Below are 21,977 nucleotides of genomic sequence, written 5' to 3' on the forward strand. Positions count from 1 at the left end.
CAACTAAGCTGCACGCAGTTTATCCTGGTATTTAGACCAAGTTTAAGTCATGTCATGTCTAAGCTTGTAACATCCGCATCCCGCTCTTTCCCAAAAACAGCTTCAGAACAAACTTTCGGTATTTAAACAGTAAGTTAAGCCTGAGACGCATGACGTCGCAACTGGTAGCTTTGGTATTGATCGTAATTTCATTGTGTTATTGAGACCTTTGTGCGTACAAACAATTGTTTAGAATGATAAATGAATCACCCATTTATAAAAAATAGGCCAAGTGCAAGTCGCGCACCGAGGGTTCAAAGGCAGTGTTAGTAGAGCACCTCTCCTAAGCAAAACCTACATTTGGGGTCATTTTAGATGAAAAAAATATGATGTTCAGACTTTTTTTTATTAATTGTGCATAAGCGCTTCATACAAAATTTCAAGTTTCTAGGTCCTAGAATCTAGGACAAGCGGAAACACCTTTTTTAATGACTGTCTTTTGGTTGCGTTGACGAAGTTTAGATTTTTCACAGCTTCAAGAGAATGTAGACCTGAGTATATGGTTTTAATTTCAACTCGACACCTCGCGTTTCTGGGATAAAAGGTCTTAACAGACGGATGGACGGACAACTAAGTGATCCTATAAGCCTAATTAAGGGTTCCGTTTTTCCCTTTAGTTTAGACGGAACCCTAAAAAACTTTTCTGTGCTAACAAGATCGGGTGTTTAATTAGGAACTGAATTGCATTGCAAATAGTCGATACACGGGGGAAAATTGTAGAAGCGCAGAATTAGCATATAAAGCGAGTTGGACACAGGCACACAGCTCTCGTCCAGTACGACACGACACTAAATATCTACGATGCAATAAAAAACAATTGAAGTAGTTACCTACCTACGAATACTGTGATAATATTAGATTGTTGCACCAAGCAGAAAGTTATTTATTACTGTACCGAGTGCCGATTTGGAGCCCGAGCGTTAGCGAGGGCTTTAAAAAGCACGAGGGCAATATATATTACTTAAGCGAGGTGCATAATCTGCTTTTATTTCAACTATTACAGGAATAGTACACGAGAAAAAACTCATGCTATACAATTAATAGGAAAGAAATGTCACTAGCACTCGATGATTCCGTTTTTGTAAGTTTACATTCGCACTCTCGAAAAATGTCCACGGAAAATTCACAACCCGCCAATTTGTTTTTTTTTTTTATTTCTTACTTTTTTTTGGCGGAGTTAGTAGCAGATATTTTTACCCGCGATCTGTCAAATTTCGGATGGGCGCTAGGTTGGCCAACCAAGCAAACAAAGTTTTTTTTAAATATACGGCTACTTACTATTTTTGATAGGATTGGTAGCAACAATCTAGTATTCATACATTTTTTCTGCTCTAGAGCAGAAAAGTCCCGCTTTGTGCTGGGTATTTAGTGCGGTTATGATGAAATTAAAGCATAGTTGGAAGAAAAGTTAGGTTACAACTATCTCGAAATATATTAGTGTTGTTGTCTGTCTAGACTGGATAAAGTTTACGAACTAAGTTTGCAGATTCAATGGGGTTTTCTGGATGCTAAAAGGTCGAGAACTTAACTCAATTTGACACCTTGTTCAATTATTATTCATAAGCAAAGTTCGATTGTTACGTAGTAGAGGTTGGTTTGTTGGTAAAAAATATACGGAATGGAAATTTGAGACGGATTTGCGGATGTCAAATAAATCGTGGGTTTTAATAATTATCTACTTTCAGTATCTTGACATTTGATCGCTAGTAAAACAGGGTATGATTTTAAAAGAAAGAAAGATTTGGTTCCATCTGTACCACCAATAATAAAACTACAAACTAAATTAAGTGGTGAAACGAAAGGACACCAAAAAGGGCCGCCACTCAGCGTGCTATGTGTAGCAACGCTAGTTTTCTGTAGAACCCAAATTTTGCCAATGACTGGCGCATTCCGGTCCTTGGCTAAAAAAGCAGCTACGGTAGAATAGTAACTGCTTTTCGTTGGAAAGCAATTGTCTGTATGTGTGATAGCACTAGAGCTGTGCGAAGTAACAGTGACCACATAAGCGGAAGAAATAAATGGAGCAATGAAATCGATACGTTCCTTGTTGTGGTCTCATTTGTCGTTTTTTCCTTGAACGCCTGTGCTGTCTCACACACAGCTCTAGTAGGAAGCCACCGTAAAACATCTGTGTTGGAAGTTTAACGGGCATCAATTTTATACTTTTGTAATACGCGTAAGTAGCAGTAGCAGTTTGGCATGAATGGGAAATCATATCTACTTTACTAATAAAAATATATAATGTCGCTTTTTATAAATTCATTTTTTGTAAACTTTGAAACGGCCTAAGATTTCGAGTGTTTTATTCTTACAAAATCAAAAAATGAGTAAACATAACATGTATCTTTCGGTAGTAGGTACGAGCATGAGGTCTATAAATCAAAAATGCGATTTTTATTTAAAAAGTGGAATTATGCCCTTGTTCTATTTAAAGTAAATACGATTGGTTGACTTGGTTGTGTACTGTTTTAGGTCCTAAACGCTAGCTTCTTCATCCGTACTTGTACTTTCGGTATTACAAGAGCGTAATTGTCTAAAAAACGAAAAATGAGAAAATTTGGAATTAGAAAAATTGAATTATGCGCTTGTTCTATCGAAGGTACGATTTGTTGTCTACTGTACTCGTATATGCTGGTTTCTTGGTCCTAGCCCTATACTAAGAAGTGCAAAATTCGAACTTCGTTTCTTGCCGTCCCGCTGACGCTTATGTTATTTAATACGAGAGTGAGAGGGACGGTACGAAATGAACTTCGAATTTCGTAGTAGCCCCCCTGTTAACGTGTCCGTCTGTCCCACAGCGTGGCCCCAATGGATAGCATGGACGACATTGAACTGAAGAACATCCAACTCCAGTTCCCCACGGCCCGCTGTTTCGCGGGCGAGGTGCCGTGCGCAGAGGTGCGCGTACGCACCGACCGCGGCGATATCCTCGTCGCTGTGCAGGGCGACCGCCACAAGCCCGCCATATTCACCTACCACGATCTAGGACTTAACTGTAAGTATTTACTATTAAGATGAACCGCTTGGATTGCGTTATATTAGTGTATAAATTGGTACTGAGAAGCCGTAAGCCGTATTCACTAAAGTGAGGCGCTCGAGGTAGCATTTAATGTCTCTTTCTTTTCTGTCGTTTGCAGAGAAGTGCTGAAAGCGTATAATTCCGAGTATGTTAGGCAATAATACATACAATAGGTGTAGCATCATGGTGTCTAACTATATCGTCATCACAATTGTGGGATCTAGCCCTAATGTTGAGTTTAAATAAAATAGTGAACTACATAGAGAATGGTTTAATTAGTCGTTTTTGGGCGTTTTTTTAAAAAGTATACCCCTTTCATTATTTTTGAAATTTTGGAATAAATATGGTTTTTCCTACTCAGAATCAAGAGCACAATCGATTCCGATAGTTTAAAAAAAACTGTTTTGCGTCGTTTTTTTCATTCATGGGCGTGACAAAACTGACTCATAAAACTTTGTATGAAAAAATGGGGACATTTTTCTAAATGATCGGAATCGATTGTGCTCTTGATTCTGAGTAGGAAAAACCATATTTTTTCCAAAATTTCAAAAAAGGAAAGGGTACACTTTTTTTTTGAAAACGCCCTTTTACAAATTAGTATAAAAAATCGTAAGGGGCGGGCAAACCACGTTCGCAAGCCGAGTCAACAAGGGACGCGGGCGTCGCGCACCAGTGTTGCCATCCGGGAATCGTAGTGATGTGATGCGTAGACAACAATCTTATAATTTTATCGCACTTGCTAAACCAGGAGTATCAGTAGGAATAAGAATCACCTTAAGTTATGTTAAAATTGTGTCCCGCCAGTCGAGCAAAACTATTGCCGCTAAACGATTTAGTTAGTCTAAATTTTATATTAATGTTAAATTACTTTTTTGTTTCAGTTCCTTTCCCAATCCTGTTCACGTTTCCTGTATATTACCATCGTTGTCCTTATACCTACTACAATAAAGAAAAAATATTCCTTGTTTTATTTCCTAAGATACCTTTTCCTTACATATATTTTTGTTTTGTGTTAACAATAGTATTTTATTCGTGCTGATCGTTATCTGTACCTACTATAACATGTCGATGTTGAGCGTTAATTATCCACAAACTTTTACCTGTGGATTAAGCACACGTAAATCATTACGTTTTCCTGTTGAATTACCCAAACATGACATCATCATCTCATTAACGTTGCAAAAAATATCCGCGTCTAATTTTCTCTTCATCATCATCATTTCAGCCGTAGGACGTCCACTGTTGGACATAGGCCTCCCGAATAGACCTTCAGTTGGCAGCGGCTTGCATCCACCGTGAACCCTCGGTTTTAACCAGGTCTTCCGTCTATCTCGTTGGTGGACGTCCTATGCTGCGCTCCGCGATCTAGTGAATTTTTCGGCCCCAACGACCATCTGTTTTCCGTGCTAAATATATGTCCTGCCCATTGCCACTTCAACGAGCTAATTCGCTTTGCTATGTCTAATTTTATATGTATACTCGTATCTAATACTAGTTTTAAATTTCGTGATTTCAGCCCTATTCCGTAAAAAGAACCCTATGTGTTATTCCAAAGATTTTTTCTCCTCCAACCTTGTAGTGTGGGGAATCGTTAGATAGGTCTTTTAAAATCATTAGGGGGTTGCTAAAACGATTTTTCGATTCAGTGATTTGTTTGCAAAATATTCAACTTTAAAGTGCAAATTTTCATTAAAATCGAGCGTCCCCCCCCTTCCCCTCTAAAATCTAAACCGGTGGGTGGAAACATTTGAAAAAATTCAGAATGGTAGTAAGTATATCAAACTTTCAAGGAAAACTATAACGGTTAAGTTTGCTTGAGAATTACTAGTAGTTTAAGAGTAAATAACAGCCTAATGTATAAAATATACCTAAACTTGGAAGATTCCGTATAAAATACGAAAAAATATTACTTATTTTTTTCGTAATGGCTACGGAACCCTATTTTGGGCGTGTCCGACACGCTCTTGGCCGGTTTTTATTTATAGATAATTTTTTGCACATTTCAGCCGTAAGTAGAATATTGTCCTCGGATCGTCGCGTTCGCGTTTCATTTCATTACGACTCGCTGGTAAAGGAAGACCTTAATTTAAAGCAGAAAGAGCTGTTTTCGAATGGATGTCTGATCGCGTTACTTGGAAAGAAATATCGTACGTCCAGGGAAATCTGACTCTACTCTTGTGATTAAATCGAATTTGATACAAAAATAAAACTCTCTGAGGGATGCCTCGTATGTTTTGATATGTACCTTAGTTCAATGAAAGCTTGCCATAATTATAAGCGAAGATTGTAGAAACAAATGATTGAAGGTTTATACAACAAACCTGTAAAAGGAAAATGGTTTAGTGAATTAGTAGAGTGAACTATTTGGCAGTGTAGACGTTTTGATTGGATGGGCTTTGTGATAGAATAGACATTTCATTAGAATGGATCTTTTAATAGAGTAAGTCGACTTTTTGTTAGAGAGGGCCTTTTGGTTGCGTTGAGTTTTTAAAATAGGCGTTATGACACAGTGGACATCAGACACGGCAGACATTTTGATATAGTGAACTGTGTGGACCCAAAGAGCAAAAACAAAACAGCCAGCAAGAAGCTTGTTAAAAATGTTATTATTAATAACTAGCAATTTTCTAATTAAACTGGAACAACCATTACTTTCTGCAGTGAAGCAATCAATGGAACTGAAATATCGAGTTTCATGCCCGACGAACGCAAGGTGACTTGGCCGAGGCGATTTCTTTGAGTCTTGCAAATACCAGAGTACGAGTAGTAGGTACGCTAGATGTTGTCGAGTATTTAAACTTATTTATGGTGCGAAGATATTTAGTCTGTAGCAAGTTCCCGAGGTTTTATGTGACAGACTTCAACTGTGATATCATTGCTGTTTATTTTGTTCTAATAAACATTTATTACTTATTTATACATATATTATATATTCCATCTCTTTCTTTCACATTTCACGAATGACTTGCATCTCTATTTTAACCTAACCAAAGAAAGAGATGGAATATGTTCGTGACGTAATAAAGATCAAATTTCTTGTTTCAAACGAATGTTCGGCGTTCAACCTCCAGTGTTGTATATAAGCTCCTTGGTCACGACGTGCAACTAGATGGCCATGTCGAAACGTGAAAAACTCAATGAGGGCTATCGTTTGTTGTCTTTCTAGATGGCGCCACTGTTGCGTGAGGTTTTAAAGTGTGGCTTTCAAAGTCTGTTATTAGGGGCGTGAAAACAAAGTTTAGACTAAAATCATATTTAATATACCTTAAAACCGTACCATAAAAATATCGAGCAACCACAGTGTTGCGTAGTCCCGTTTTGTTCGAGAAAAAAGGGAGGACAAAAGTTTCCGAAAGACAAAACTGTCTCAAAACACAGACATTCATTGCCCCGTAACGCATAATTGCCATAATTAATTTCAGGTAATGCAAAATATTCACAAAATTATTCTAATTATAAATAAACCCGCGTAGCTCACCCAAAAACTATGAGATTTGACATTTCGGAGACCTCACGCTACACTAGCGCCTCTAGCGGCGAATTCATACGCGATAGCCCTCATTATCTTCGACTCAATGGCTTAACGAAAATTAAAAAAAAATACTTTCCACCCTAGAGATGAAAACGCAATTTTCTACTCGGCTATCTACCCATGAAAATTAAAGATTCCACAGGAGAGATGAAAAAGCAAATTATTAACATGAACTTTCTTTTTCTTCTATGTAGGTGTGGGTACTTCGTCCATACAGCGACTGATATTGCATATAAAACAGCTTGCAAACTGCATAACGTCTTGACATACTTTGCTCCGTTGCATTCGAACAAAAATAACCTCCGCGGGCAAATTGCCTTAACTCGAGATTGTCATGTAGCAGACACTAGACTTGTAGCAGTCGTAGGCGCTGGTAATTGCCTAGGTTTATCATCTAACCTAATCTCACTAAGAAACTAACTTCCTTACTTTATAATTGTCTGAATAGAGGCTCTGTGAGCTGTCGAGCGCCATTAAAAAAAAACTAATTCGAAAAAATACATACATGCAATACAGCACAGTCACCAGCAGCCTACTATCTACCACAGCGGAGCGTGCAAAAATATCTGACATGTCCTTCCGGCCTCAGATTAAATAAAAAAGTAAAGATGGAGAGCGGTGAACAGCCGAGTGAGGCCGATCTGAGCTTCCGGCCCTAGAAATAGAGTCGTATCAGATATTTATGCACGCTTGTGTCAGATATTGGTGCTGGTGGATGTGTATGTAATTCTTTAACCCACTCACAAAATTTTAGAATCGGTTGAGAAATACGTCCTGTAGAGAACAAGAGAACAACACGACATCAGCTGAAGAGATACGAAAGCATTGTTACTTGTTTTGACATATTACTGATGTCATGCAATGTCTATTAAAATATAAAAACTTATTATAATTTTTTCTATGATGCCTAATAACACATTAAATTATATTAGAATCTTTTTTCTTGAAATTGCCCTTGGTACGAATTAGTTGGCTAGTTTCTGACACAAAAGTAACTAACTACAATACGTTGCCATTTGCATAGGTATTATATCGTCAAGGTCTACTTTCCCTTGGAAGTCATTGTGATGATTAATAAATCTACTGCTGGCAAATTTTTCACTATGGGCTTACTTAACCAAATCACTCTTCGTAGAGTTTAACTTCGGTGTATTAACTCCCAGTACTACAACCTATTCTATTCATATTTTAAACTAGCTTTTGGGAGAGAGATAGAGAGAGAGAGGGGAGGGGGGGGGGCGACATTTATTTACAAATATTCGATACACATCCCGTGGGACCTATGCATTTTTACCGATAAAACTATTTTACATCCTTCCCACGGTCTCAAACTATCGTCATACCAAATTCCATGTACACAATTCGGTTCATAGGTTTCAGCGTGAACAGACAACGATAACGTATTAAAGAGAAAACATGTCTATCTTTGACCCCGACCCATAAGACTTACCACATCCAGATAGAATCAGTTTAAGTTGGTTCAAAGGAGGTTGCAGCGCGGCTTAATACTTCCAAGCCTTGAAGTTAATTCCATCCTGACGCATCTGCCAACTCGATAGTAATTCAATTAATGACCTCGCTCGGAATAGATCTAGAACAGGTTTTTACCCTTAATTGAACCCTCTTTTCAAGATGTAACTCAAAATAGACGCCTGTAGTCTGTCGAGAAATAAGAACTAAGAAATTCACTGCCTTAGTACCTATTCAATGTACGCTACGAAGACGGCCTAATCTTTTTCAATTTTAATAAGTGACCAGTAAACGAAATAAATGAACGGAATTAGTTTAAATGAAATTCCAAGTCAGTTTCTTTAATTAAATCAAGGCGTCATGTGGGCGAGAAACTCGACAGACTGGCAAGTTCTATGATGAGAAAAGTTGACCCGAGGTCTCTATTACGGGTGAGCCACCGAAAATGCTGCGAAGGAAGATATTCAGCGCTGTGCTATCGAATGTGCATGGAAATAGTTAATACTTCGTATAATAACGTTTCATGGCTGTCAAATACCTACCAAAACATATTATGGTAGGTATGCGTAATTTTTTTTTCATTTCTCATGCTCGTAAAGTTCGTGTTTATGCTGGGTCTAGGCGACATAAAATAACTTTTTATGCTCTAGTGCATAACATAAAATCTTCGTCTAAGACCAAGGTAATCAGGTGTCAGCAGACCCAAATAAAGAAGTTTCTATATATTTTTTAATACATTTTTAATTTATATAAAACTAAAATTCAATCAAAATAAATCAATAAAACTAAAAATGTACAATTATATAGTAATGCATGAAAAATAAAATGTACATAGTAAGTGAACAATTGTTTCCACTGTTGCTATTTCATTTCCTCGCCATCGAAGTGAAAAGCAGAGTGTAAAACTAGAGCATTAAACCCATTTTCCCCTCGACGTGTCTATTATATAGTAATGCATGAAAATAAAATGTACATAGTAAGTGAACAATTGTTTCCACTGTTGCTATTTCATTTCCTCGCCATCGAAGTGAAAAGCAGAGTGTAAAACTAGAGCATTAAACCCATTTTCCCCTCGACGTGTCTATCCACCATCGCCGTACCGGCTCGGGTGGCTATATGAACTACAGTCCACTGCAAAGCGTAACAGTCATACCTTTAGTTCTAAAATTAGTCAAAATAACCGGGTCATATTTAATTCTGCGGCTGAAATTCGCTTCCATTTCTGTGATTACGTCAGCCCGGGCCTGAACTTTGTTACGTAAACAGCTGCTTGCTCCGTGCACTGCTATACACTGCTGGGGCCTTTATTTGCCCAATTGCAGGCGTTTTCAAATGAGCTACTTTGTAAAAGTGAATTAAGTAATAAAGGTTTTTTTGCTGATTGTAATGCATTGTCATCTAAACTACATTTCCTTACCAAATTTCAAGTCGATGCCACCGACCGTTGAAGAGTTCCATCCTGCGGAGACGATCCTGGCTGGACCGCCAGAATTCCACTACTAGATTATTGAATTGTCACTGGACAATAAGTACTTGCTCGTATCTACTTATGCTAAATTTCACGTCAAACAGATGAAACTAAATAGAAACTTGTGAAAGAATCTCCTTTTTTTAATTACCTAGTTTTAGTTTAATGCACTATCCATTTTATTTTAATGTTAAATGAACTTTTGAGTTTTTACTCCTTCAAACGCTGTAAGAACAAATAACTAAAATAAATAAATGCGCTGCATAAATTTATTTTTCTTTCCTTCTGTACATACTTACTAAATACATGCACGATGTATTTTATTTTCTTATTCGCGTACCTGAGGAAAATCTAAGGTACATCGATGTCAATGAGAAAATACAATAAGTTAATACTAGCCCTAGTAGATACGATACTCTGGTTAATTTACACCCGTAAAAAGGACTAGGAGCTTGGATTTCTCGCGTCGCTATTTTCATTGGACTTATGTATACGCACGGTGTATACGCAACAGTCGCTCCGCACGTATAAGCTCGATCCGCTGGAAACTTTCCACGCTTTTTTTACATTTCTCCTTTTATTCGATTCGAGTGAAGCAGATCGTATAAAACAAGCATTGGATGACTATACCTACCGCGTCTCGAGTTTAACGAGTCTCAAGAAAGTAAGTCTTAAAGGGATTTAATATATCCTGGGGCCATTTTTTATCTTAGTAGACTTTTGTGATTCGATATAAAACAAGGTTCGGGGCGGTATCGTAAAACGGAAGCATATTGTGCAGGTGACACTGACATGGCATTTAGAGAATTTAGCGGGTTACACGGAAAATCAGAAGCAGCATTTATTCTGTCATTTCCCGTATACCTACTTCATATACACTGACAAGCACACACACAACTTCGTAAAAAGGCGCATTTTCGTACAGTCGAGTTCATAAACTTGTAAGCAAATTTTTTTAATACTTATGTGAATATGGCTTTATTGTTAACAGCGTATACCTTCCGCCGCCTAACTATGCCTAAAAGTTCATTGCCACAAAAACTATAAAGGTATAATTCCAATAATTTAATAGGCACTATATTGTTAAGCGATTCAAACACAATCCGGCAGTAACGTAAAGACGTCGCATAAAAAATGTATCTCAAAAATGCGTCAAAACTGAGTAATGAACTTTTAGGCAGATTTATATGGCGCGTGGTACTTATAGAAGTGCGTTCTAATATTTTTGATTGAATTATTCTCACAAGTGTGAGAAATCGGACTGTACCTATACTAATATTAGAAATATTCTTAAACTGTAAGTGTACAGTTACAGTAAATACAGTTGAATTCAATTATTTTATGTATATTATTATTAGGTTAGCTTGAATAGATCCCTTTTAGGGTTTAGTTCGCCTTTGTACTCAACTTGTTTTGTTGTTTTTGTATTATTATTTGTTTTATGTACAATATGTAAAAATACATATATACATAATACATATATTTATCGCTTCCGCGCGTAAAATCCAAAAACTGCCCAGACGTGTCAAACCACTAGGCTACCACGGTTTAAATTAAACAATTAAAACATAACTTTTAAAGATGCATCAAATATTTATTAACGGTCCAAAACACTATCCTACTTATACATCGATCGACCAAAGAAAAATGTAAAAGTAAAAGAATTTTTACATATAAATAAAAATAAAAAAACATATAAAATTAACTAAAACGGGCTTCCTCAACCAAAGGCAGCGCAGCGCGGGGCATTGTGCCTAAGACGCTAGCGGCGTTGCCTCGTTGCACTGCAAGGCTCAGTCTTTGGGCGAAGAAAAAGCCTGCTCTTTGGTCGCCAGATATGCCGATTAGTTTGTCCGACACTTCTTTCATAAATTTTTTTGTGTCGGACGACCAAGGCCCAAAGGTTTCGACCGCAAGTGCCGCAAAAAAGTAGTTGTCCTTAAGAAAGGCATATTTGCGGCACTTGACGGTTTGGGCATCGTCTGCAGCTGTCCCTGGTTTCCGCGCAGACCGTTGGACGTGGGACGGGGCTAACGTATCCACGCATGTAACATCCCACGCCAACGGTAGCCCCAGACGCCACGGCAAGTAAAAGTTAAAGTAAAAGGGACTATTTTATTGTTTTTTCTTTAAGTTTCTTGTAAAAATCTTTTCTTGCTTAATATAAATCTGAAAATGTCATTGGACTACCACAGCTTACAAGTTATTAATTACAAGTTTCAAATTGGAATTAGCGTAAGCATTTAATATTAATTATGTAACCAAACAGTCTATCCAGCCTCCTGTACAAGCGAAGTCATGCAAGCTGGCATCAAAGGGATATAGAACATGTCAGACATGTCAAAGTGCTGATGGTTGTGGTTAGAAGTGTTGAAACAGACTAATGACTAACTACATGTAACGCGGAGAACCTCAATGTTACTACATCAATATATAACCAACCCAGACCTGTACTGTACAACATAAGTAGATCCGTAGAACGTTTCCACAATAAGTTTCACAATGTATTTATGTACTTATCGAAATATTTATTTGCTTACTAGCTTTTGCTCGCGGCTTACGCGTGGAATTTGGTTATCGCGCGCTGTTCAATCGGGAACTGTGCATTATTCCGGGATATAAAGTACCTAGCTTATGTCACTCTCTGGCCCATAAACTATCTCTATGTCAAAAGTCACGTCGAAACGGAGCGACGACTTGAACGGAAAGACGTACAAACATACAAATGTACACTTTCGCATTTTTTGTAATATTAGTATGGATTGATAGGGCCCACTTCGGACCGCACTGACAGCCGTGCTTCCCGCGCATTCCTTGACATTGCTGTCGCGTTTTGTTCAATTTTAATTTTGAATTGTTTTTACCCGAATGCGAAGAAGGAGGGTTATGTGTTTGACGCGTATGTATGTCTATTCTTATGTCCTCTCGTAACTACTCAACGGCTGAACCGATTTTGATAAATGATAAGTACATCATTGGATTCGTCTTAATGACGCGAGTGACACTGGGTACATGAAATTGTTAAAAAATCTGAATGGCGGATTTTTGGCGCCAAATTTTAAGTTTAAAAAAAACGAACCTATCGAGTGCGGTATCAAATGAAAGCTAATACAATTAGCCCATTCTAAATATATATGGGTTATAATCGTTTTAATATACCATTTTCACAGAAGTGTGAAATAAAACAAAAAAATAATAATCAAAAAACAAGTTTTTCAAGAGCCTATTTTTTCATCAATACATAATTAATTTACTTAATTATACTTAAGTAATTGACCCTCCTCTCAATTTTGTGAATAAAATACTTTGAGGTTTTCTGTTATTTAATTGACATCTTGTCTACAACAAACCTTCCCCACCCCATTACTTCGTTGTCATCCAAAATAACCCTCTCAGTTGCAGCTGAGCGGATTTTTTCAACCATTTTCCATTGAAATATGCGTCTAGATCACGTCTGTCGTTGAATAGGCGACCCGGATCTAAAGGAATGGAGCTGGAACAAAGATTTTAACAATATCTGAATACTTATTACGAGGCGAGAGGCTGCCAGCTGCCTACGATGCAGTCAATGGAATGAGGGCTATCGCGTATGAATTCACCACTAGAGGCGCTAGTGTAGCGTGAGGTCTCCGAAATGTCAAATCTCATAGTTTTTGGGTGAGCTACGCGGGTTAATTTATAATTAGAATCATTTTGTGAATATTTTGCAATATCTGAAATTAATTATGGCAAATATGCGTTCTGGGGCAATGAATGTCTGTGTTTTGACACAGTTTTGTCTTTCAGAAACCTTTGTCCTCCCTTTTTTCCGAACAAAACGGGGACTACGCAACACTGTGGCATGCTCGATATTTTTATGGTACGGTTTTAAGGTGTATTAAATATGATTTTAATCTAATCTTTTGAAAAGCCATACTTAAAAATCTCACGCAACAGTGGCGCCATCTAGAAAGACAAAAAACGATAGCCCTTATTGACATTTCAGCGACCGAACGATATAGGCTTTCTAAATGCCAAACTACTTACATAAGCTATTGTCCCGCCCTCTCCATGTTTGTAATACAAAAATGCCTACTTATAAATAACGGGAAGGGGGAAGGGGGGTCACGTATAAGCAATAAATTAAGTCTTATCTTTGAAGAAAATGTTTTATAATAATTTATGGTTCGTGTCCTGTTAAATTTTGTTTTTATGGAAGTACTAAACGTGTAATAGGGGGTGTTAATGACCTTTAAGAAGAGGAAATTAATAAACTTAAAATTACTGTATCGATTTTAAAATTCTTTCACTACAGCTGGCTACAGAGGTAGCGATTTACTTACGTGCGCAAGTTTAGATTTGCACAAGTATACTGTAACGTGTGTGTGTTAAAAGATATGAGAAAGATGGTTGAAAGATATTTGCGCAAATTGCATTTGTACATGTCTACTTGAATAGCAGCATTGCATGCAAGGTGTCAGTGATACTTAAAACTAAACTTTAAAACCTAAAATTTCTAAAAGTGGCTCCGAAGCGGTAGCGTTTCGTGTGCTCTGCTCTGCCTACCCCATTTGGGAATACAGGCGTGAGGTTTGTGCGTGTGTGTCAGTGATAATTATACTGTATTTTTTGTAAGTTGGTTTACTATTATTTAAAAAAAATCGGTACAAAAAGTGAGCGAGTGATATGAGATGTTTGCAACCGGAAAGATTTAGTCTCATTTTCGTTAATATTATAGTAGTGTGAAGCCGGTGCGGACGGCTGGTAGGTAATAAAAATTATCATTAACGTTGCACTCAAGCATTAAGTCCAATATGTGGCTGCATATCGACAGAACTGACACGTAAACGTGGTCATTCACACGAAACATCGACCGATAATCTGAACCGCGGCATATGACTGAACATATGGAAATTCGTGTTTAATGGGAGCGAATTTCATCGGACTTGTTTCCTGCTTTAGAGATGTTCAAAACTAATCACGTGAAAGAAAAGATTGATAAGTGTCATTTTACTCACTGAGATATATATCACTCATTAGCTCACTATAGCAGTATCTCGCAGAACGAAATGACATTACATTGTAACATTATTGTCTTATTGCTCATTCATTTTCTCAAATCACTTTCTTGCTTGTAACTTGTATTATCCTTCGATGATACTCGTATATGGTTGACAATAAATGACAAAATGTTAGGTCATGTCATGACATCTGACATCAAAATTTTGTCAGCCATCATCGCATTATGTAAGGCAAAATAAGAGTGTGCAAGTGAGCTAGATGATAAGATGATACATTTGGATTTGAAGTGATATAGCTCTTTTGTATAATATCATTCGTGAGCTACCCATCTCTAATATTAATATAAAAAATATGATTCGAAACCGTCAGCTGTATCGGTACATGAGCTTCGACATAACTTGAAAGCTGTGAAGATTGCGCTGTGGATAAGACTAAGCGAATATAATATGATATACAATCTAATATAAGACTATGCGCAGGAAAATGGCCGATCAATTTTATAATTTGAAAAAAAATCTCATTTTTTTTAAATTTGACAGAAATCAGTCATTGACTATGCCGTCATATCTTACCACGACCATAGGATTACGATTTTGGATCTTAATTCAGGCATACCTATCAAAATCGAAGTCACTTGTGGGCGAAAAACATTATAGCGTAGACTAGATGGGCCAAACCTCATCTCAGAGAACCAACTATTGAAAATCTTAACGACCTCGACTTAACAAACCTTAATTTGACTGTTTTGAGAATGAATTTGGGCCGCAGGAAACTGAGGCCTACTTAATTAATTTATTGAATCAGGCGTTACTTTGAGGAGGATTTCAATGAACTAAAAGAATTTCTTTCCTCACCCGTGACCTTATAATAGCTAATTAAGCTTAAGCAAGATATGCGTGTTCATGCAGTTCCTCCACCTCCACACTGCAAGAACACGCATGCAGCATGCGGCGAACGACTCAGTGTAATCGCCGCTTTATGGTCTCCTTTTTTGTATACTGTGTTATTGTCTACCATACTTATAATCAATCACGATCGTTTTTACCACTTCTTTCTGTCACACGTCATGAGACGAGGGTAGAAAGAGATGGTGAATGCAATAGCGAACTTCAGCGCGTTGGACAATACGGCTTCTGCTCAAAGCCCGCATGTTTGACATGCATGTCTGTCGTATATCGTTGCAACTTGTCAGGGCGTATAAATTATGCAGCGGGGCTACTAAGTACGAATTTCGAAAATCGAAGTTCGTGTCGTTCCGTCCCTCTCACTCTCGTATTAAGTAATATAAGCGTCAGCGGGACGGCAACATACGAAGTTTGAATTTTGCACTTCGTAGTGTAGGGCCAAATGCTATACGTCCGATGCACATGCTAGATCTCTTCACTTGACCTAGCTCGTAATAAATTAGTCATTGATTGGTTCAGGCGTTACTTGCAGTAGTGCAATTAATGAACTAAATATTTTTTTTTTTACTATCAATACTTACCTACTATCGTACTTAATAATAATATTGTTGTGTCTTCTGTTTGTGAATAAATGTTAATATATATTTTATTCACAAGCAAAAGACACAACAATAAGAAAAAATAAATAAGAATTCTTTTTTCTTTGTTTTTGTCTTGTTTCTGCAAAATAATTTGAATTAGAGAAGCAAAATATTGTTCTATAGGTACAAGGTTATTTAAGGTTTTTGTAAGAGTGGTAATACAATTGTGCAAATGTTTTAGTTTGGTCTCTTAGTTCATTATGATGTGTTTAGTTAGACTAACCTAATCCTCTGCTGAAATAATATAAAGACAATTTTAAAGGAGAAAAATAATTTTAAAGCACCCTGAGTACAGTCACCCTATATGTTCATTTACCACCCTAAGCTAAGGTAAAAATTCCCAATAATGGGTCTCGACTGTTGAACTCGCTACACCATTACACTACTACATTACTTAACAGGGTTCAAGCCTATATTATACTTGATTTTTTCTTTTTACTTTTTTTTTTTTTTCTGACGCCAGATATACCTAATACAAAAATGGTAAATAAATAAATCACTTACTTGGTAGACTTATTTTCCTAGGAATCTCGTATTTTACTAAGTCTGTTTGTTCGTTTGTTACTGTTTATGCTACAAAAAGGAATACAAAAAACTGCTAAGTACAAAGGCGGACTTATCCCTGAAGGGATCTCTGCCAGTCAACCTTTGATTGGTAGAGAAGAGCAATCAAAAATAAAGATGTATCCATTAAAGCTAACTAACAAGAAAGTTTTCCGCTAGGCTAATTGAAACCAAAGTAAAAATTGTGTTTTCCGTTAAAAGCCGACTTCAGTGTTGAGATTTAAAATTCCAAATTTATTCTTCCGATAAAAAAAAACATTGAAAATATATTCTTATTTTAAAAATTGGTAAGTAACAATGCCAAATAAACAATATTTTAAATCAAACATGTAGCCAATTGTGCCCGCTCTCCTGGGATCGGCGTTGTTTGTCAATAGACAAATCGTTGTAAGCCTTTGTAGCTTTCCAATATTTGTCTTCGTATTCCCATGATGATGTATTTACTTGCTCTTTGTCAACCGATTTCAAGGAATAAGAGGTTCTTTACAGATTTTTTTCAGGCATCTCGAAAAGCGCGAAAAGCTTTAGTCTGGTAAAGGTCGATTCATGAGAGCTGGCATGAATGAATTATTGAGTGTTTTTTTTTTTAATTGATTGGATGGAAAACGAGCAAGTGGGTCTCCTGATGGTAAGAGATCACCACCGCCCATAAACATCTGCAACACCAGAGGTATTGCAGATGCGTTGCCAACCTAGAGGCCTAAGATGGGATACCTCAAGTGCCAGTAATTTCACCGGCTGTCTTACTCTCCACGCCGAAACACAACAGTGCAAGCACAGCTGCTTCACGGGAGGATTAGCGAGCAAGATGGTGGTAGCAATCCGGGCGGACCGTGCACAAGGTCCTACCACCTGCAACGAATGGATTGAATTAGTGTCTTACCTATTTGAATAGAATACACTTAACACAAATATGTGAGAAAAATGTGTTTTACACAAATAGGACTTATGTACGACATAAAATTACACGACCGAAAATACGCGACTCACAACTCAAAAAAATACGTTCGTCTGGCTTCACCCTAAGGAATCTACGACTATGACTCCCCTCCCCTATCAACTAATAAACATCGGTTTTTAAGGTAGGCCACCACAGAGCCTTGTCATTGTGAAAATTTTGATGCCATCCAATAATGTTATAGACAATCCAAAATTATTTTTCACTTCTCATGGTCTAAAAGTAGGTCAATATAGCCTTACGAGGCGGGAGTAAAAGTATTTTTTTTAATTTATTTCGATAATCTCAAACAGCCAGTACTTGCTTAGTTTTAGGCATGAAATAAGATTGTGTGTGGACCATTTTCATGACGAAAATGTTACGTTCTTAGGCTACGTGGTCTTAGTTCTACCTATGCTTTTTCCTTCTGGTGGCGGCGGTGGCGCCATTCTATTTATTCCAGTTTGTGTATGGACCTTTTCGCCGATGCGATTTTGTTATATCTGTGTCTGGTTGGAAAAAAATACTTACCGCGAAAACTTTGAAATTGATGTAGAGCGTAAATCATAAACGATTAAAATAAATTGTTTTTTCTCGCAATCGAAGTGAAAAATAGAGTTTTCACCTCGAGACTAAAAGTCAATATAAACCCTCGGATAAATAGACACCCTCGCTAAGCTCGGGTGGCTAACCACCTCAGGTATATATTGGCTTATTTTAGTCCCTCGATAAAAAATATACTATACAATGGCAAGGTTAACTGTGTACGTGTGGTTTTTCTATCAGACCAAGCGGCCAATGTCTCTTGCTCAAATGCTTAATTTGGTTATTACTTATGGGCCAAACAGAAACTGATTTTGTGCTACCTTCATAGTAATGTTCCGCATTTCAGCGTGCAATGTACTATGATTTATTTATAGCATGGCTGTGAATGTTATTCGGTTGTTTTATGTCCCCGCCTGAGTGATATTGAGTGATCGCTAGGCACTTGTCCCACCGCCGACGATGAGCGAGAAGCGAGTAGAGCGAGTAACTAGAAACGAGTGGGCGAGCAGCGAGAAGCGAGTGTAGTTTTGTCGCTCGGCTGTAAGCGAGTGTTCGCGTGCGACGGGCGATTACTCGCTCCACTCGACTCGCTCGTGCGGGGCGGCCGCCAAGCTGACATCGCTGAGCGAGTATCTATAGCTCAGCGAGTTTTATAGCTCTAGTCGCTGCGACAAAAGAAGTAAGAGCGAGTTCTCGCCGACAGTGTGAACCGCCAGCGATCAACTATTAATATATGTGTCTCTTTTACTCACACCGGATCTTATATCTTTTGTTCGTTTCTTGAGCGAGAAAATAGTCGATAGCCAATCGTTTCCTCGCTGGCGGTGAGACAAGTGCCTAAGGATGCCAGCTTGTCTGACATACACAAATTTGCTTTTAACATACGTCATGGGCGTGAAAACTTTGCGCTTTTTGTTTTACCACTTTGATAGTCTATCACTGTTCTGTGCCCTTAGTGTAAGTTTTCGGTTACAAAATACGTCTCGATCGCGTTCGCGTTAAAATCTCAATTTGTATGGAAACACGAAAATCGCAAATGTTCCGCTAGAGGCGCTGATCGTGTTTCCATATTTATAAATTGAGATTTTAACGCGATCTAGACGTATTTTGTAACCGAAAACTTACACTAAGGGCACTGGCATGTATATCAGTGCTGGATTTATATTTTGTATGAGTGTAGGCTACTTTATTTCCGCCGCCCCATAATTTTCTCGTCTTCTGAAATTTGCCGCCCCTAGGACGCTGCCGCCCCTAGGCCGCGGCCTATACGGCCTATTGACAAATCAAGGACTGATGTATATGTACGATGAGGTGCAGCTTTACACCAGCCCACTCCTTCCTCTTTGCACCAGCCCGTATCAAGATTGGGCATAGACAGAGCACGGGATGCGTCGTAAAATCGTAATGGGTCGGTTTGATACACGAAGTTGCCGGATTGATGCTTAGTGCTTGCACAGGGCGGCACGCGCTTGTGGGTGAATCAATTTGAGGTAGAAAGTCAAAGTCGAAATATCTTTCTTCAATTTAGGCTACAGTACTTATGAATGTCACAAAAAATCTACCACAGAAAACCTCTGTTGAAAAGAATCCGGCAAGAAACTCAACGAGGTGTAATATTTCTTAAACAGAACAATAATATTATTAAATGATATCTATTTAACACAAGTACATTTTTAACACGCTATTTGGAGTAAGTAAGGGATCGCCAATGCAGATCGGAATTAGTACCTCTACTCCTTTTTAACATGTTTTAGTTGTAGTTCTTTTTTAGGGTTCCGTACTTCGAAAGGAAAAAACGGGACCCTTATAGGATCACTTTGTTGTCCGTCTGTCTAGACCCTTTTTCTCAGGAACGCGTGGAGGTATCAAGCTTAAATTCATATCAAATACTCAGGTCTACTGTCCCTTGGAGCTGTGAAAAAATCAAACTTCTAAGCCAACGCAATCAAAACATACAGCAATTTACATCATATAATAAAAATATTTATACGGAACCCTCGGTGCGCGAGTCCGACTCTCATTTGGCCAGTTTTTTGTTTGTTTTGTTTAGGTACTTTAAGGGGCTGTTTCACCTCCATTGATTAGTGTTAACTGACGGTTAAACGTGATGCCGTCTCAATTTGTTTTGTCCGAATAGACGGAGACGGCATCATATTTAACCGTCAGTTAACACTAATTAATGGATGGTGAAACAGCCCCTATGTTTAGCATAACTAGTTTAATTTTAATTTAATTGTTATTTTACGGTTCTCTGTATATTATAAACTTCATACACGAAATGTAAAAGGAAAGGTGCGGATAGTTACCTAATAGCAATATAGACGAAATAAAATTAATTACAAGATGTATATATTTTTTTCACTTATTACGATACAAAGTGAAAAAGTCCGCCGACTCGAGAGCAATGCAAACGGGAAGAAGTTGCTCAGAAGGCTTTAGAAGGATTATTAGAATACTCTGGACTTTTATTCGAGATGGAACAAGACTTAATGCCATACCCAGTGACGCTAATTACCTTTGATGGATATTTAATGTCACAAACTTATATCTGAGCCAGTGACGCCGTGGTGGAGTGGACTTCACAGAAGTGATATCTTAAAAAAAATATGGCAAAAAATGTAACCGACTCCAATAGAGCATGAAAAAATTTTGTAGTTAGTTTTGGTAACATTTTCGAGACTGGACTCGAGTATAGGTCCACTCCTGCTGGTAGCTGGCTCGGGATGAGGCACCAAAGTGCTAGAAAAATATTTTTCACTTCTCATGCTCGTAAAGTTCGTTTTATGCTGGATCTAGGCGACATAAAATGACTTTTTATGCTCTAGTGCATAAAGTAAAATCTTAGTCTAAGACCAAGGTAATCAGGTGTCAACAGCCACAAACGAAAATCTTAGTTTTTTTAATAATTTTTAAATAAAACTAAAAATCAATCAAATCAATCCAAATACATCAATAAAACTAAAAAAAATACAATTAAGTATATAATAATACATGAAAAATAAAAGTTACATAAGAAAGTGAACAATTGTTTCCACTGATGCTATTTAATTTTCTCGCAATCTAAGTGAAAAGCAGAGTGTAAAACTCGAGCATTAAACCTGTTTTCCCCTCGACGTACCGGCTCGGGTGGCTATATGAACGTCATGGGTAAAATGGCTCGTTTTATGCTCTTGTTGTACAATCTACTATATATGACTTTTCTTCTGTCTTTTTGTTTTATACAACATGTCTCTACCCTCTGGACAAAGATGTATAAAACGTGTTGATTAGGATATTTCTACAAACGTCACGTTATTAACGGAGAAATAACTGATCTACGATTTAATATACCTATACTACACTACCGGTTTTACTTACGGATTTTAGTGTGGGTTGTAGGTACTGATTAGTGGTGTGCAATAATATTTGTATTGTCTTGTATTGTATTACTTCGGAACAGCCTATATGAACATACATACTAAAATATGTTTTTGTAGTATTCATCAGATTAAATAATTTACAATATTAGTAGAACATTGAAGAAAGGATTCAACTCTGAATTTCGACCTAGATGTCCAGAGAGTACACGTTGTATATTTGCACAACTGTAATTCTATGCTTTCTCGAATTGAAAAGCTAAACACAGCGAGCACTAAAGCCTTTACATAACCTAAAAAATACCTGAAAGTACCTAGCTTATTTAGACATTGCGCTATTTATCAAAACACGCAACGCTTGGTAATGAATGCAGACCGCAAACACTGCAATGCGAAGTTCTTTCCTTACATTACATCATACAATGGCCTTATTACCTGTGTCCGGACGAACCCTTCTCTTCCCGTGGGTGTCGTTAAAGGCTACTAAGAAATCTGATCT

General features: G+C 37.6%; 1 protein-coding gene across 3 annotated transcripts in view; it reads left to right on the top strand.

Moving 5' to 3' along the window:
• MESK2 (misexpression suppressor of KSR 2) overlaps positions 1-21,977 on the top strand; it is a 92,154-nt gene that overhangs the window by 25,200 nt on the left and 44,977 nt on the right. For all 3 annotated transcript variants that reach the window (XM_074099715.1, XM_074099706.1, XM_074099724.1), the window contains one exon: positions 2,838-3,034. In XM_074099715.1, the coding sequence (XP_073955816.1) occupies positions 2,848-3,034 (187 nt within the window). In that variant the 5' untranslated portion in view covers positions 2,838-2,847. The remainder of the gene's footprint in view (positions 1-2,837; positions 3,035-21,977) is intronic.

The sequence above is a fragment of the Choristoneura fumiferana genome, chromosome Z, assembly GCF_025370935.1.
Source record: "Choristoneura fumiferana chromosome Z, NRCan_CFum_1, whole genome shotgun sequence".
NCBI classification, from domain to species: Eukaryota; Metazoa; Arthropoda; class Insecta; order Lepidoptera; family Tortricidae; genus Choristoneura; species Choristoneura fumiferana.